Source organism: Oryx dammah, unplaced genomic scaffold (assembly GCF_014754425.2).
Source record: "Oryx dammah isolate SB20612 unplaced genomic scaffold, SCBI_Odam_1.1 HiC_scaffold_5, whole genome shotgun sequence".
In the NCBI taxonomy this organism is placed as follows: domain Eukaryota; kingdom Metazoa; phylum Chordata; class Mammalia; order Artiodactyla; family Bovidae; genus Oryx; species Oryx dammah.
The window spans coordinates 71706773-71724254 of record NW_024070189.1 but is presented as its reverse complement, the minus strand read 5'-3'; the positions used below and the strand labels follow the sequence as shown (position 1 = coordinate 71724254).

Sequence of the window (17482 nt, the reverse complement as noted above, 5' to 3'; positions counted from 1 at the left end):
TGTGTGTGTGTGTGTGTGTGTGTGTGTGTGTGTGTGTGTGTGTGTGTGTGTAGGGATGGGTATCCTCCCGCCATTTACCTTATCCACTCTACTTTGGGTCCTACCCTCAGCCTAGCCCTGCCCTCTTGGGGATCCATAGCCACCCTTCATGCTTCAAGACTTTTACTTTAAAAAAAAATTATTTATTTGTTATTGGCTGTGCTGCGGCTTCCCTGATAGCTCAGTTGGTAAAGAATCTGGGCTGTGCTGGGTCTTTGTTGCTGTGTGAGGGCTTTCTCTAGTTGTGGTGCATGGGCGTCTCATTGTTGTAGCTTCTTGTTGCAGAGCACAGGCTCTAGGGCAAGCGGCCTTCAGTAGTTGCAGCACACAGACGCCATAGTTGCAGTTTGCAGGTTCCAGAGTGCCGGCTCAGTAGCTGTGGCACAGGGCCTTAGTTGCCTCGAGACATATGGGATTTTCCTGGAGCAGAGATCAAACCTAATTTCCCTGCATTGGCAGGCAGATTCTTAATCACTGGACCATCAGGGAAGCCTCATGCTTCACGACTTATTTTCCCTTGAGGATCCCTTACTTGAAAAGATTTGGTCAACCAAAGCCCCTCACAGGTGTTAAAATATCAGAATGCTGCCCAAGGACCTGGCTGTCACTTGAAGGCCTCCAAATGGGCCCCCAAGGATGAAGGTGATGGATGGGGGTTCAGGCCGCCAGGCAGTGCTGGAGGCCTCTGGTTGGATGGCTCATCTCTGGGTTCAAGATGGTTTGGAGCAAAAACTCCCACTTAGGTGGAGGGAAACAGTCTTGTGGGCTGGAGCCGGTGACTGGGCAGGTGGCCCCTAACGGAGGCTAAGGTTGACCCTAGTGGAGGAGAGTGGAGTGGGGAGGGGAGTGGAGTCAGAGACCCCAGCAGTGAGGCTGGACCTGTGGGTTGGGGAGGGCCAGGAAACTCCCAGGGAGTCTGGAGAGGGAGGAGGGTCAGAGCACTGAGCGTCTTCAGGCCAGGAAAGAGCCAGTCCTGCGAGGCAGGGAGTGGGGTTCAGTCTCTGAGATTCTGCAGCGGAAAGCGGGCCTTGAGGTCTCCAAGTGCGGAAAGCAGGTGGGGCCTTTTTCCACAGACCCCTTGGTGCCGACTCACCTAAGCCTTCCGTAAATGTTTGTGTGGAAGGTCTGAAAGACCTGAGGGCTCATCCAGTCTGAGTTTTTCAAGCAACCGAGGCCAGGGAGGGGTGTTGAACTGCCCAAGATCAGAAAGCTCGCAAGGTCAGGGCAGCCCAGAACCCAGGTCTCCTATCTCCCAGGCCAGGCCATGTTTCCTGGGCTGCAATGTGCCAACTGTTCCCAATGGGGGTCTGTGTGGAGGGCTCTGGGGAGCATGGCAGGCTGTTTAGCTCCTCCTGGGACCCTCTCAGATGTTCCACTGTTTACCAGGGACCAGAACAACCCCAGTCTGGAAAAAGCCCTTAGTGAGCCCTAGGGAGCGTGGAGGTGGTGGTGGTGGTTGGGGCTTTGCTCCCATGGGTGTTCTCATGGTGGAGTAACTGAGCCTGGGGGCCTGGCTGGTCCACAGGAGGGATTCTTGTGAAGGTGTGAGTGTGACATGTCACATGGTGGGAGGGAAGAGGGAGGGCAGGAGACGAGTTAGTGTATGCCGTGATGGCCGGCAGGCAGGACCTGGGTGTGATGTATCCCTCTGGGATGGCAGAAGGACCTGCCAAATTCAACCAGGGGCAGCGTGGAGCTGTGAACAGACTTTAGAGTCAGCAAGACAAGCGGTCCAAACCTTGCTCTGCCCCTTCTGGGCCAGAGAGCCTTCCAAGCCTCGGTTTCCTCATCTGTAAACTGGGGGACATTATCCCTCCCTCAGGGGGTCCTATGAGTACCTCAGGTCATGGATGGCTGTGCCCAGCACCCACCGTGCATGCCATGAGGTACAGGTGGCAAGGACTGTGGCTGGACCAGCTCTGGCACAGGACACAAGGCCTGACTTATTCAGGACCTGGCAGAAGACCAAAATGCCGCCATGTTCGTGGGCAAGACAAAGGCTGGAGTAGACCCCTGAGGCCCGCCCCATCACCTGAACCCATCTGCACAGCCAGTAGTCATGGCTGCCTCTGGGACAGAGTCAGGAAACTGAGACCCCAGCCAAGGAGCCATCTGGTCGTGAGCTTGAAGGCCCATTCATTCTCCCAAGGACTGGGGAGATCACTCCATCTCTGCCCTGGCCTGACCCCTCCCCTCCCTCTTTCCACAGAAGGAACCCCTGAATGGTCCCATGGTGCCAGATCCAGAGCCCTGGAACAGTGAGCTGTCTGGGAGGAAGGTGGGCTCAGAGCAGAAGGAGGAGCTGGCCTTCACCAACCTTGGCCTGGACACCACAGATCTGTGATGGGGGCACAGCCACCAGACCCAGCCACAGAGCTCCACATGGGCCCCCACTCTGCTGATCCACCTCCAAAGAGGCCTTGTTACCCCCAAATTACACCTACCCTTCCCTGATCATAATAAGATAAGCTGCTCCACCCCCATCTGCTTGTAGCCAATCACAACTGACAAGGGTTGGGGGAGTATTTTATTACCAATGTATTGTGACAGTTTGTAGCCAAAAACCGTGGCTGGAGGGTTGGGGGACAGGGGTACTGAGTGGTCACAAGGGACTTGTGGGGCTCACGGCACTGGGGGATGAGGGACCGGAGAGGGTGGTCTTTTAGGGACTACGGTGGTTGTAGAGTGAGCTTTCCGTCGTGTCCGCAGCACCCAAGGCCAGCTGTCACCAGGCTGTGGGCCTCTGACCATGACCCTCCGGCGTTTCTGTGACTCTTGCAGCTGCGCCCACAGGGCACTCCTGCAGCTGCCTTTGGCCTGGCTGGGAATTGTGGAGTGGTGTCCAGTGAGGGTGGGGATAGGGCCAGGTGAGGGGAGACAGGAACAGGGGACAACTACCAGCATGCAAGAGATGCCCAGGCCATGGGGCCAGCCCGCCGCGTGGACACGCACTCGCATACGCCCCGGGCTTGCACATCGGGGGTCTCACATGCCAATCCTCACATACTTGGGGCTTTTGTACACAGTTTCTCCCGTTCTGGGGACCTGGCTGCCTCTGGAGACCACAGCGCACCTGTCTGGACATCTCAGGAGCCTGCCCTAGCTCTCAAGGCTAGGTTCCCAGAGGTCGCCTAGTGTGGCAGGGAGAGGGTGGCGCTGAGGGCTATGAGGGGACGGGGGGTGGGGGGGGGGCGGGGGGGGGGGGGCGGGGCTGGGTTCGTGGGCTCCTGACCACGAGGGAGCTGGGTAGAGGGCTTTCATTGGTGTGTTTAGGAAGGGAAAGCGGGGCTTGAAAGGATGAGAAGGCCCTAGATGCTGCCCGCCCCTTGGAGGCCTGTCGCGCGTTGAGGGGATCCCTTCTAGGGGCCTGGGATCGAGAAGGGAGCCTGAGAAGGTTGGAAACCCGGGCGTACAAAAGCGGAGCCGATCACTCGGCCGTGGGCCCGGCCCGCGAGCAGCATCGCGGGCGCCGCACACTCTGCAGCAGCGCGCGGAAGAGGCCCGGCGGGCGCTTGGCGGCTCCCTCAGGGGGCGCGGTGCGGACAGAGCCCGCGCGGCCGGGACCCGGGCGCGCAGCGGGAGGTGGCGGCGCGGGCGCCCCCTGGCGACCGTGCTCCTCGATCTGTCGCTCCAGATGCTTCTGGATGGCCATGCCCAGCACCTCCACCTCCATGGCGGCGCCGTACACCTCCCACGTCATGCCCTTTTCGTCCCAGCTCACGTCGCGCACCGGCTCGACCGCCTCGGGGGGCGCCGCGGCGGCCGCCAGCGCGGAGCCCGGCCGCACCCGCACTTCGGGGAAGGCGGGCGGCGCGGCGGCCTGCGGCGTCATGGGCCCGGTGGCCACGGAGCGCGTCTCGGCGGCGCCCAGGGACACTTGCAGGCCCGCGTCCCGGCGAGAGGGCGGCCCGGGCGCGGGGCTGGGCGCGCGCGGCGCCCCCTGGAAGCTGAAGGCCGGGCCGCCCGCGCCGTCCTGCGGAGACATGGGGCTCACGGCCACCGACACGCAGGCCTGCGAGCCCGCCTGCGTGCCCGCGTCCTCGCGTGGCGGCGGGGCGCTCGCCTCCCACGACGGCACCTTGGTGAAGTTGTCGCGAGTCCGCGGCCCGGGCGGCGGCGGCGCGACCGCCTCCAGGCCGGGGCTTCTCTCGGCCCTGGCAGCCGCCGGGTCCTTCCGGACGAGGCTGGAGGCCTCGGAGCTGGGCAGTGACGCTGGCTCCACGCGGCCCCCGCCGTCTGCGGGAGAAGGAGCGGAGTCACAGGGTTTGTCATCTGCCTGCCTGGAGGAGGCCTTCTCCAGAGTCAGGCTGTCCCCCTTCCCCGAGGATGGGGGCTCCCCCTTTCTTGGAGGCACAGAGTCAGTCTTGTCCAGGGCTACAGGCGCCACCTTTCCAGAGGCAATAGAGCCTGCTGATTCTGAGGATCCAGGATCCGGCTTCTCTGGGGCCAGTGGCTTCTCGTTCGGCGAAGATGTAGCCTCTACTTTTCTGGCTGAGACGATGCCCTCCTGCCCAGAGGCTGTGGTTTCCGCTTTGCCCTCGGACTTGGATTCTGCTTTCCCGGAGGCCCTGGGATCCACCTTCGTGGAGTTCATAGGATTGCCCTTCTCGAGGGGCAGAGCATCCACCTTTCGCTCTGGGACAGCTTCTGCCTTTCCCGAGGATGCCGGGACTGTTTTTCCTAGGCTCGCGGGGGTCACCTTTCCTGTGGACTCGGAGTCTATGTCTCCGGGGAGAATAGCTTCTGGCTTTCCCTTGATCACAGGGTCCACTTTCCCTGAGGTGGGGGGATCAGCCTTCCCCAAGGCTGGGGGACCCACCTTTCCAGGGGCCAGGGGACCTGTCTTTTCCGAGGACAATGTGTCTGCTTTCCCCCTAGTCACTGCCTCAGCTCTTTCAGAGGAAGGAGGACCCATGGGACCAGAGGACGCAGAGTCTATCTTTCCTGATGATTCAGGATTTACTTTTCCGGGAGGTGATGTTTTTGTATTTCCCACAGAAATGGGATCCCCCTTTCTGGAGGACACTAGGTCCTCCTTCCTTGAGGATGTGGTTTCTGTCTTTCCCACTGACATCAGTTCTGCCTGCATGGGAGACAAGGGCTCTGGCTTTCCTGAGGACACAGGATCCACTTTTGCCAAAGAAACCGAACCCACTTCGCCTGAAGACACGGGATCCATATTTTTCAAAGACATGGGCTCCACCTGTCCAGTAGACATGGTTTTTGTCATTCCCACAGACATGGAGCCTTGCTTTCCTGAGGAGGCAGGATCCATCTTTCCTAGGAACTGAAGGTCCTCTTTTGTGGAGGACATAATTTCTGCATTTACTATAGATGCAGGATCTGTCATCCCCAAGTGAGTAGGATCTACCCTTCCTGATGGCCCCAGAGCCACTGTTCCAGGCATGATTTTGCCTGGTGACCCTGGAGTCAGCATTTCCAAGGACACAGGATCCGCGTTTGCTGAGAGCTCGGGATCTCTCTTTCCCAAGGCTACAAGATCTGTCTTTTCTGCAAATGCAGGCCCCACCTCTTCTGAGGACACTTGAAGTTCTTTTCCTGAATACCTGGGCTCCTCCTTTCTTGGGAATACAGGATCCACTTTGCCCAAGGATCCAGGCTCCTCCTTCCTTAGGGACACTGTATCCATCTTGCTGGAGCACTGAGGATCCACCTTTCCCAAGGATCCAGGCTCCTCTTTTCCTGGAGTCACATGATCCTTCCTTCCAGAAGCCACAGAATCCCCTTCCCCTACTATTGCAGGCTCTGTCTTTCCTGTCAACATAGGATCTGTCTTCCTCAAGGACTCAGCATCTTCCTTTCCTATGGAAACAGAATCTACCTGTTTTGAAGACTTGGAATCCATATTCTCTAAGAACATCAGATTTCTGTTCTCTGAGGGTGAAGGATCAGTTTTCACTGAGGACACAGACTCTGGCCTCCCAGAGAAGGTGGTTTCTGGTGTTTCTGAGATCAAGACTCCTTGTGTCCCTAATGTCTCCTTGGTGGCTGCCTCTTGGGAAGGGATGTGGGTCATGGAGGGGTAGGCCACACTCCTGCCAAGGTCCTCAGAGCAGGACGCCCCTTCCCCAGCCCCACTGGGGCTGCTGTGTCTAGAGTCCATGCTTGGGCTTTGGGCGGGGGTGTGCCTTGGGTGTGTAGGGATGGCCTTTTGCTGGGAGGGGCAGCAGTCCCTCATGGCCTGGCTCTCAGCCCCCAGGCTCCCATCCTGTGGGCAGCAGAAGGCTGTGGGCTGGGGTCCCAGGGGGCTGGAGTCCTTTCGAAGCAGCTGGAGCCAGGCTGGGTCTTCAGCACTGCCCAGTTGCCCTCATGACCATGCTTGGGCCCCAGGCTTCTGTCTGGTTCTGAAACATAGAAAGAGCAGACTCAGACTCAGAGGAGACCCAGTGGGAGGAGCCTCTATCCAGGCCTCTTCCCTCTCACTGTTTCTAACAGCCAGGCCTTCTTACCACATTCTCTACCTTTGTCTGATCCCCTCCTGTCCATAGGGTCTGGGCTAATAAATGAACCCTACCATACCATTTCCCTGCTTCACTGCTCCCGCTGGCCCTCTGGATAAAGGCCAGGCTTCCTAAAAGGGTAATCAAGGCCCTTCACAACTTGGCCACAATCTAACTTTTCACCCTCCCTTTTCAGCCCACCCCATGCAACATGCTACCTAGAAGTTATGCTGTTCTCCTTTAGGCCATGGGTCACAAATTCTGATGCTATAGGGGCCAGGTAGGTAATCTAATTGAGGGAAGCAGACTGGGTCCTAAACAGTAGGGAGTGGTCGGGACTAAGGCAAACTGGAGAGCACATGCCTTGTCTAAAGGGGGGACCATATTCCATTAGCCAAGTACTGTCCTGGAGAAACGCATCCTGGTAGTATCAGTCAGAAGTGGGAAATACAGAAGTTTAATGTAAAATATCCCAATTAATTCAAGATTTAAAACTCTGGTATGTGGGCCAAAGTATGTCTGTGGATCACCAGTTTATGTCTGTGTAGGTCCTGGGGAGATGGGAATGGTTTACGGTTGAGGAAAGGGCACAGTCTGAAATGGGTGTTTTCAAAGATTGCTTAGGGGTGGTGTGGAGGCTGGAGAGGAGGGGTTGGCCAATCATTTATTCAACCTCTCATGCATCCTGCTCTTCGTTCATTTACCCAGCCCTTTCCCTGTGATGGTCTAGATAGACGGTACGGCAAAGGTGGTGGGGATGAAGAGTTGGCAGTTTTGAGAGGTCCAAGGGAAACTGACAGGAACCAACTGGATGTAAGAGGTGATCGTGGGGGTGGTCTGCAGGATTCTGGCTAGGTTGGGGGGCTGCTGGGCAAGACATCTGGGGAAAGGGAGAGTTGCATTTTGGACAAACTGAGTGTGTGGTACCTGGGATACACCCACGGAGAGGATCTCGCAGGCCGCTGGATCAGCATGCAATTCATTTTTTCATACACTCAGCAGCCAATACAAGCAGAGCTCTGATTCCCCCAGATCTCTTCCTCCCGACATCTCCAAAGCCACATTGTAGTGCTCAGGCCAAGATCCCTTGACTTCTCAAACCCTCCAGCCCAACATTCAAGCAAAACATAATGGATCTACCTTCAAAAGAAATCCAGAATTTGGCAACTATCCTGAGCCAAACACACACCATCTCTGACCAGAATTATTCTTGCTTTATTCTTCACTCTGTTTGTTTATTCTCAACACAGCAGCCAGAGGGATCTTAGTAAAATTCAAGGCAGACCTCCTCTGCCCGGAACCATGTAGTGTCCCCATTTCATGCAATGTAAAAATGTTAGTCACTCAGCTGTGTCCAGCTCTTTGCAACCCCACGGACTGTAGCCTGCCAGGCTCTTCTGTCCATGGAATTCTCCATGCAAGAATACTGGAGTGGGTAGCCATTCCCTTCTCCAGGGGATCTTCCCAACCCAGGGATTGAATCTGGATCTCCCGAATTACAGGCAGATTCTTTACCGTCTGTGCCACCAGGGAAACTCCTCACCATAGCCCACAAGTTCCTGCATTTTCTGGCCCTGTCACAGCTCTTGGTCTTGTCTCCTACGGCTCTCCCTTGATTACCCTGCTTCAGCGACCCGTCTGCCCTGTTGGTCCCTGAACCCAATACCTTGGGGCTTTTGCACTGGCTGTCTCCTCTCTGCCTGAAATGCTGTCGCTCCCAACATCTGCATCTCCCTGAAGCTTTCCCTGGCATATCCAGTATAAAGTAGTCTCCTTCCCAACATGGGCTGGTGCTCTCTTCCCTCCTTGCCTTGCTCCATTTTTCTTTCTGGTACCTGTCTTCATCCTCAAATTGCATATGCTTGTTTATTGCTCATGATGCGTCTCTCCCATGAGAATGTCCGCTCCAGGAGTGTGGGGACTTTGCCATGTTAACTGATGTAGTCTCAGGGTTGAGAACAATGACTGGCACATAGTAAGCAAGTGGTTTCCAATACATGTTTGTTAAATAAATGACTGAATGCCCTTTCTGTGACGTTGGTCCCACCATGCCACTCTTGGCTCAAAGCCCTCCTTGCTCTTTTAGGGGAAATAAATTGGTTGCAATCTTTTTGGAAGGACATTTATCAATATCAGACTAATGGTGCATGAGAACATGGCTGGTAATGAGAAGAAAACCAGGAAGTGTGTTTGTAAAATGTGGGACAAACATATGGGAAACCCTCCACCCCCCACAGCTGTTAGAATGGGTGGAGTGATGAGGAAAGATGCTCAAGGTAAGTTAGGGAAAAAAACCAGGGGACAGCATGGCTAGTGGGTTCCTGTGAGTGTAGGCAAGGAAAAGGATAGATACACATCTGTAGGTTTATTTATAAAGAGAAAATTTCAGGAAGGAAACCCATGAAACTTTTAGCAGTGATTACCTTTGGGAAGTGAGAACAGAGAATCTGGAGGTAGAAGAAACCGTTTTATTAATGCTGCTTTGCAATGCTTGAATTTTGATTATGTGTGCATGTATTATTTTAAAAAAAAAACAAAACAGGGAAAAATAAACTTTTAATGACTTCTTGTTATCTTTAGGGTCAAGTCCAGCTCTTTAATGTGCCTCCAAGCCCCTGTGTATTTACTCACTTGGTGGGCTTCGTCTTTCATTATGCACTCATGTGTACACACACACACACTCAAAAATGCTGTGGGTTCAACCAGGGGTTCACATTCTCTCCCATCTTGGCCTCTACAACTTTCCTGCTTGGGTTTTATTAAACCTTCAGTTCTCAGTTTAAATGCCGCCTCCTCCAATGACCTTCTTTGCCTACCACCTTCCTTGGGGTTCCCGTGGCCTCTTGTTCTACTCCTAACCAGACTCTTGTCATTCTGCCTATAGCCCTTTACACCTCTGGATCCTCACCTGGCCCTCAGGTGCCTGGATGGGGATTCAGTTGCTATTGTTCACCACTGGGTCCCCCAAGCTTTGGGCTTATAGGACTTGGGGGGTGAGGATTTCACCAAAATAGGGGGATGGGAGGAGAAACAGTCTTGCAGAGGATGGTGGGAGACTGGGTTTTGGGAAGTTTAAGTGGGGTGTCTGCGGGTCTTATAGGGGAGATATCCAGGAGGCTTCTGGGAGACAGGTTTGAAACACAGGAGAGGTCTGCTGGAATTCTTTGGATCTGGTTTTCATCAGCATAAAAACAGCAGGTGTATGGGGAGCTTGGGGCTTCCCAGGTGGCTCAGTGGTAAAGAATCCGCCTGCCAATGCATGAGAAGTGTTTCGATCCCTGGATTGGATCCCAGGGAAGATCCCCTGGAGAAGGAAATGGCAACCCACTCCAGAATTCTTACCTAGGAAATCCCATTGTCAGAGGAGCCTGTGGGCTATAGTCTATGGGGTTCCAAAAGAGTCGAAAATGACTTAGCGACTAAACAACAACAACAAAATAGGGAGCTTGGGCTGGAACTGGAAGGAGTTGCCAAGGGATATAGGAGGTATGCTCTGAGTCCTCACCAACCTTCTTTTCACCCCTAGTAGCCCAGCCCAGGGGTCCTCTCACACCGGCCCCTCCAACAGGCTCCCTCCCCAAGGTGAGGCATGGGCCAGAAGTCAGGACAGCTCCCCAACTTACCAGCTTCCTGATTTTATACCAGCTCTATGACCTTAGGCAAGTGCCTTCTCCCCACTGGGGACCCTATCAAACCTACCCCCTGCTCCCCCAGGGCTGCAGGGAGAATTAAAGAAGATGAAGGGTGTGCACGTTCCTGCTACTTTAGGGCTGGGCTGTGTACATGCAAGGCCTGTTTTTATCTACTCAGTCTGTCAGAGCCCAGCTGTGCTCCCAGGAGGGGGCAGGGGAGGGAGGGCCAGCAACACAGGTACAAACTGGCAAAACCTCACCCTTGGACATGCCAGATTAACTTGGAGTGCTGAAAAAAATTTTTTTAAGTTGTTGATCAACATTTAAAAATTAGAAGAGTTCATGTGAAAATCAGATTTCTAGCTCCTCTTGGAAAACGAAGATTTGGCAGTCTGCGTGTGCACCCTTCATAGCAGCAGTGAGCAGTGGCTGCCTCCTTAGATGGATCCAATCAGCCACCATCTCTACCCCTCCCAGTGGTGTCCTGGGCACTGAGGTTGACTGCCTGCTGCCATTGATGACTGATTTGCACCATCATTTTTCTTATAGCAGCCCCTCGTGGGTGTTATTCACCTGGTCTGTAGCCACCTGAGTTCTGGCTCTTGACCTAGATGCCAAGAAGGCAGGAGGTGGCCCTGCACACATGAAGTTCTTACAAAGCTTATTATGTGCAAATCCTGTACACTTTCTGGGCAGAGGCTACCTTCTTAGTTGTCAGTCCACAGTTCTCTGATGTGGAATAAGGTCCAAGTTGGGACAAAGAGCCTGGCCACATAGTTAGAAAGATGTGGGGGTCAAGCCCCAGCCTAGTCATTGACTTGTGACATGACTTTGGGTGAGTTTTTCCACACTGAACCTCAGTTTCCCAATCTTTCAAATGGGGGAGATGCATGCATGCTAAGTCGCTTCAGTCCTGTCCGATTCTTTGCAGTCCTATGGACTGTAGACTGCCAGGCTCCTCTATCAGAGGAATTCTCCAGGCAAGAATGCTGGAGTGGGTTGCCATGCCCTTCTCCAGAGGATCTTCCTGACCCAGTAATTGAATCCACGTCTCTTACATCTCCTGCATTAGCAAGTGGGTTATTTACCACTAGCATCACACTTTACCTTTACCTTAGCATCACCTGGGAAGCCACAAAGGGGAGAGGATGTAGTTAAACTAGTAGAACTGGCTGAGGCCTGGGTTTACGATCTGCCAGGATACTATTCCAAGAGGCTCTACCACTTGCAGTTCTGCTAGGCTTTACCCAGCTCTCAAGAAAGCCTTGGTATTCTCAAGTCATTTCTCCAAAAGGCAACCCACGCCTGGGGTCTCATATTCTCGCCTCCCATCTCCCACTGGACTCCGCTCCATCACTCTCCCACTGTGTGCTCAGCCCTGGGCCCAGCATTCTCAGGCTTGTTTTTGCATCTGGACTCCACAACAGTCTCAGGAGGGGGGCATTATCATCCCATTTCACAGATGAGGATGCTGAAGTTAGAGGCAGAAAAGACTTGACCAAGGGCACACAGCTGGGATAGGGTGGGGCTCTGATTCAAAGCCTGTTTTGTCTAAATCCAAACCCTGGTTCTTCCTACTCACATCAGCCAAGATCTTGGACATTGATGCGTGGCTCTTGAAACCCCTTTATGCTCTTCAGGGTCATGCCAAGGGTCCTCCCAGTCCCCTGGATCTAACAGGCAACAGCACAAGGAGGTGTCTAGGAAAGGAAGCAAGAGTGTCTTCTGTGTGAGAACCCACTTGTGGGCACACCCTTTGGGCAGATGATCCTGCACACTTCTGCCTCCTGATGGAGGTAAAAGGTTGAAATGACCCCCAGTTGTGTGGGCTGGCTCACCCGGCGTGCAGCGGAGCACGTAGATGGCTTGTTGACATCTGCGCCAGCTTAGGCCAGCCTGGGGAGCCAGAGTCTGGCTCCTGCGTTTTGCTCAAGAACTTGGTGTGCACATGTGCAGTCTGTATGTGCAGGACGCCCTATGTGTTTGTGTCTCCTGGTGGCCATTTGGACCCTGTGGGTATGCACATTCATGGCCACCTGGCCTCAGAGCCTCATTCATGGGAGAGCTGGGCGGTATGTGCACAAGCGTTGTTGTGCCCTGCTCCCAGGCAGAAAAGCCCCTGTGAATGCTCACTCAGGCCTAGAGACCTGGCCAGCCTGTTATTTCCCCTTTAGGATTTCTTCCCGAATTGGAGCCAGGACTGCCAGGCACCTGCAATCACCTCTCCCCATGGTGATAAGATTGATAAAGGCCTGTGGTACTTCAGCAGGTGTGTGTGTGTGACAGTCCAGGTGTGCTGTACCTCACCCTCTCATCCCCTTGTCTTCTACAACCGTCAGAGCAGTAAAGCGTCCTGCCTGGGGCTGGATGGGAGAAGGAGTCTAGCAAAGGGTGATATCCAGTCTTCCTTCCAGAAACAGCCTTCAGGGCAGCTGTCCATCCACTCACAGGAGGGCAAGAGTGGACATGCAGGAGCTGAGGGGTGGAGAGCAAGCTAAAAGTGTGTGATGGAGTGTATGACACACCTACTCCAGGGTCTGGGGGTACATGAGGGACACCATGATGTGCAGGTGTGAACAGGCTCAAGCAGGCCAGAGCAGGGTGGCTGCGAGTGCGTTGTGATGAGGACTATTGCTGAGTTGAGTGTGTGCTATGATAGGCGATGGCTGATGTGAGTGCGTAGCAATGCCTGGGTGTGTACGCAAAGATGTACTGGGTGGGTGCACAGGTGGCCATGTGTATGAGTCTGATGGAATGATCAAGGACCATAGTGTGTGTAAACCTGTGGCCTTGAGTGGTGAGCGTGTGACAGTATATGTGGTGGACCCCCAGAGTGTGTGCCACACCGAGCGTGCGACAGCGAGTGTGCTTGATGGTGCCAATAGAGCCACTCGATCGCCGAGCTCGCTCCATGGGGAAAATGAATCAACGCGGGCGGACCCTTTCCCCGCGGTGGCGGGAAGCGCCCCCTCCCGCACCACGGTGCCAAACAAAGCGGCAGTCAGAGGCGAGGCCAGGCGCGGGGCCGGGGTCTTACACACAGGGCGGGATGGCCCGCAGGGCCCCTCGGGTGCTCGGCCAGGACTGCGGACCCGCCCCCGCCCCGCCCCAGAGAGGAACCTGGAAATGGACACCCGCCGCCCCAGTAGCGCGCGTACCTTCACCCAGGCGCACGCCAGACAAGCCGCGCGCTATGCCCAAACCCCGCCACCCAGGCGGTTCGAGGACCCTGGACAGCGGCTCTGGGGCTGCTTCGAGCGGCAGAAGGGGGTCGACACCGCCCGTTTGTAGCGAGCAGCAGATGCAGGAGCAGCGCTTACCGGACTCTGTCGCCGTTCCGTCTCCTCGGCGCGCTGCGCTCTGGCTCCCGCCACCGCCACCGCCGCTGCCCGAGCTGCCTCGGCTGCCTCCGGCCGGGCTGGCGGGCGGACCCGCGGACTCGGCGCAGCCGTCCCCCACGCCAGCTCCGCGCTCCCACCCCGCGCCCCGCCTCGGGCATGCGCGCTAGCTGACTGGCGGCCTCAGAACCCGGGAGGGGGCGGTGCCGGCAGGGAAGCAGGGGCCCAAAGGAGGGAGAGGCGCCCCTCGCCCGCAGCCCCTCACTGCGACCGCTAGGCTCCTGGGTTCCCCGCCCTCCTCGACCCGGTTAGCGTTTCACAGACTGGATACCGAGGGGCGGAGAGGCTGCCTATTTGCTGCGCGCCTGTTGAGGGCGGGGCACGCTGTCACTCAGATCTCACTCAATCCAGCCCCGCGAACGCCCTCTGCTTGTTTCACCGAGGAGAAAACTGGGGCCCAGAGAGGGGAGGCCACTTGTCCAAGGATACTCGGCCTCTGAATAGGGACCCAGGTCTGCGCCATGTCCGAGCTCCCCCCTGCGCGGAATTTCCCGCCTCCTCCTTGGCCGCACTTCCGGCCTTCTCCCACACCCCCACTTCGCCCCGCCCCCGTCCCCTTTGTCTCGCCGCCACCCACGCTCCCGGGAGTGGAGGGACCTGCGTGGTTGCGGGAGGAGGGAGAAAGCCTTTGATTTCCCCGCTATCGTCCTTCCTAGCCAGGGTGCCCGCTCACCTAGTCTGTGCAAGCCGGGTTCTCCTCCACCCTCCAGCAAATCATTTCACCTTTCAGAGTCTCAATTTCTCCATCTCTAAGATGGGACTAACATGAATCACCTTACAGTGAGTAGTCTTGGAAGGATGAAGGAGCCTGAAGTAGGTGTTCAGAGGCTTTTAGCTGAATTTGAATTGCCAAGGACAGGAGGACTTGTTGTCCACCCCACCTCGACGTTTCTCAGCCGAGAAATAGCCCCTTTCCCTTTGATTTCCCAGAAGGGGAAAAATAAGTCTGTAATTGCCAAAAGGTGATAAAACCCTCTCACGTGTACTGTAAAATCACCTACTAAGAGTGGTAGCAACTAATGTTAATATGCTTATTTAGGGGCAATGTTTTTATGGTAAAGCCCACAAGTTAAAGTAACCAGTAACGTTACCTTGTTTACAGGTTTCATCTAATTTCCATTTCCAATCACTTATAACCAAGTTCATGTGAATGTATTATATCCCGTTTATCAGATAAGAAAACAGATACTAGTGATAGGTCACTTGTTTGTTAGTAATGAAGCTAACTCCTGAAACTTCAGGCTTCACCTTTACTTTCTGTTCCTCTAACTTACCTGGTGAGCCACAAGTCACTGTGATCGTTAAAAGAAGAAAAAAAAAAATCTAGATGGCACACATACAAAAAAACCCCCAAAACCTATCTGCATCCCAGGGAAGCAGAAAATGGGAGTGCTCAACCAACTTTCAGCACCACGGACAGCACCAAGGAACCGGCGTCTTTAGTCCTGAAAATTGCTCATTTACCACAAAAGCATTTCGCTTCACAGTTTACAAACTCTATTCTATACTCAACATTTCATTTTATCTTCCCTGCAGCCCTTCAAGGTATACATCGTTGACCCCATGATACACATGAAGACACCAAGCTTTGGGTAGGTTCACAAGACACAAGCAGTAGCAGGAACGTGGCTGTAATCTAAAAAGCACTCCCACCCCCCGGGAGGAGGGGGCAGGGCGAGTGTGGATGAGAGCAGGATCAGGGCATGAGTGAGGAGGCCATAGCAGGTGAGAGGTAATGATGCCTGAACCATTGGAATGGAGACTAGGGGCCAGATTTGATAACTATTTAGGGGTAGAGTCAGTAGGTCTTGGTCATGTGGTGAATGTGAGTGAGAGGATTCTACTGCCTCTCTGAGGGCTTGCCTTGGGGAGCCAAATGGATGCAGAATCTGATGAACCCTGAGGAAAGAAGGGACTTGTGAAACAGCTACACTGAGACATCTGAGTCCAAAACTGAGCTCTGAAGTAGCCAAGGCTGGAGACAGGGCAAGGAGCTGGTGATGGAAGTCATGAGAGGTGAGCTGGGACACAAGGGGAGAGTATAGACCAAATAGGGTGAGACAAGGTACCCTAGGCCCATCCCGAGGAACACCAACATTAAGGGGAAAGGAGCCTGCAAAGAATGAGAGAGAGTAGTATGAGAAAACCCAGAAGAAACCCAGGAGAGTGTGATGTCTCAGAAGCCAAGGGGAGAGAACATTCTAGAAGGAGGTCAGGGTCAACTGCATCAGGAAGACAAAATACAGCCTGAGAGATATCCTCTGGACTTGAAAAAAAGACAATGGAAGTTTGATGAAAGCACAGTCAGTGGAGTGGTGGGGGTGGAAGCCAGACTGGGGAGGCAGGGCAGGAACTGATGAATTGATGGAACCAAGGAAGTGGAGAGGACAAGTAGATGACTCTCTAAAGTTTGGGTTTAGAGCAAGAAAGGAGATTTGATAGTCTCTCCAGGGTATTGGAGGTATTTAAGTCCTGATTGGATGGGGGGGGGCAGTAAAGAGGGAAAGGGAGATGCCAAGAAAGGAGATCATAATGGCTGGGTCCAGATGCTCAGTGTGGAAGGATAGGATGGGATCCAGCACCCTGGGGCGGCTCACAGACCCTGAAATGAAGCTTGAGGAAATGTGGTTTATTTGGAAAGTGCAGGGACACCAGCAGGCAAGTGGGAAGGTGACCCAGGCAGAGAAGGCATCCAATGGGAGGTGGTTATCAAGCCAGCTACCACGGTGGGTGACTGAGGCTTAATCCTGCAGGAAGTCTTGAGAAATGGGGTAAATGCACATCTAGAATTCCCCTGGTCAAGAGCAAGGGAGCTTGTGTACTTATATCCCAATATCTGGCAGACTGAGGGGAAGAGCCAGCCCATGGGCTGTGTGTTAATTCCCAGGCACTTCTAGCCCACAGCGCAGGTAGACAAAGTGGTTTCCACAGCCTGATACAGTTCTTTGACGAAGATGCAGAAAAATATCTACTTCTGCTTTGTTGATTATGCTAGAGCCTTTGACTGTGTGGATCACAATAAACTGTGGAAGATTCTTAAAGAGATGGGAATACCAGACCACCTTAACTGCCTCCTGAGAAACCTGTATGCAGGTCAAGAAGCAACTGTTAGAACCAGACATGGAACAATGGATTGGTTCCAAATTGGGAAAGGAGTACATCAAGGCTGTATATTGTCACCCGCTTATTTAACTTACATGCAGAGTAAATCACGTGAACTGCTGGGCTGGATGAATCACTGGAATCAAGACTGCCAGGAGAAATATCAATAATCTCAGATGCCATTCTAATGGCAGAAAGTGAAAAGGAACTAAAGAGCCTCTTGAGGAGGGTGAAAGAGGAGAGTGAAAAGGCTGGTTTAAAACTTAACATTCAAAAAACTACGATCATGGTATCTGGTCCCATCACTTCATGGCAAATAGATGGGGAAACAATGGAAACAGTGGCAGATTTTATTTTCTTCGGTTCCAAAATCACTGCGGAAATTGACTGTAGCCACAAAATTAAAAGAGGCTTGCTTCTTGGAAGGAAACCTATGACAAACCTAGATAGTGTTTTAAAAAACAGAGACATAACTTTGCTGACAAAGGTCCATATAGTCAAAGCTATGATTTTTCCAGTAGTCATGTATGGATGTGAGAGTTGGACCATAAAGAAGGCTGAGTGCCAAAGAATTGATGCTTTTGAATTGTGGTGCTGGGGAAGACTCTTGAGAGTCCCTTGCACTGCAAGGAGATCAAACCAGTCAATCCTAAAGGAAACCAACCCTGAATATTCATTGGGAGGACTGATACAGAACCTGAAGCTCCAATACTTTGGCCACCTGATGCAAAGAACCAACTCACTGGAAAAGATTCTGATGCTGGGAAAGCATCAGAAGGCAAAAGAAGGGGGCAGCAGAGGATGAGATGGTTAGATAGCATCAGCAATTCAGTGCACATAAATCTGAGCA

The 17482-nt window shown here is 53.8% G+C and overlaps 2 protein-coding genes across 2 annotated transcripts in view; one reads left to right on the top strand and one right to left on the bottom strand.

Annotated features, from left to right (window-relative positions):
• Positions 1-2522, top strand: part of CDHR2 (cadherin related family member 2) — a 46025-nt gene extending 43503 nt beyond the window's left edge. The window contains exon 32 of the mRNA XM_040240498.1: positions 2249-2522. Within this exon, the coding sequence (XP_040096432.1) occupies positions 2249-2383 (135 nt within the window). The 3' untranslated portion in view covers positions 2384-2522. The remainder of the gene's footprint in view (positions 1-2248) is intronic.
• Positions 2523-2553: 31 nt separating this feature from the next.
• GPRIN1 (G protein regulated inducer of neurite outgrowth 1) lies at positions 2554-13045 on the bottom strand. The gene is made up of 2 exons (XM_040241602.1): positions 12979-13045; positions 2554-6366 (listed from the first exon to the last, which is right to left on the bottom strand). The coding sequence occupies exons 1-2, from the start codon at positions 13043-13045 to the stop codon at positions 3467-3469; spliced, it is 2967 nt and encodes a 988-aa protein (XP_040097536.1). The 3' UTR covers positions 2554-3466.
• Between the last annotated feature and the right edge of the window lie 4437 nt (positions 13046-17482).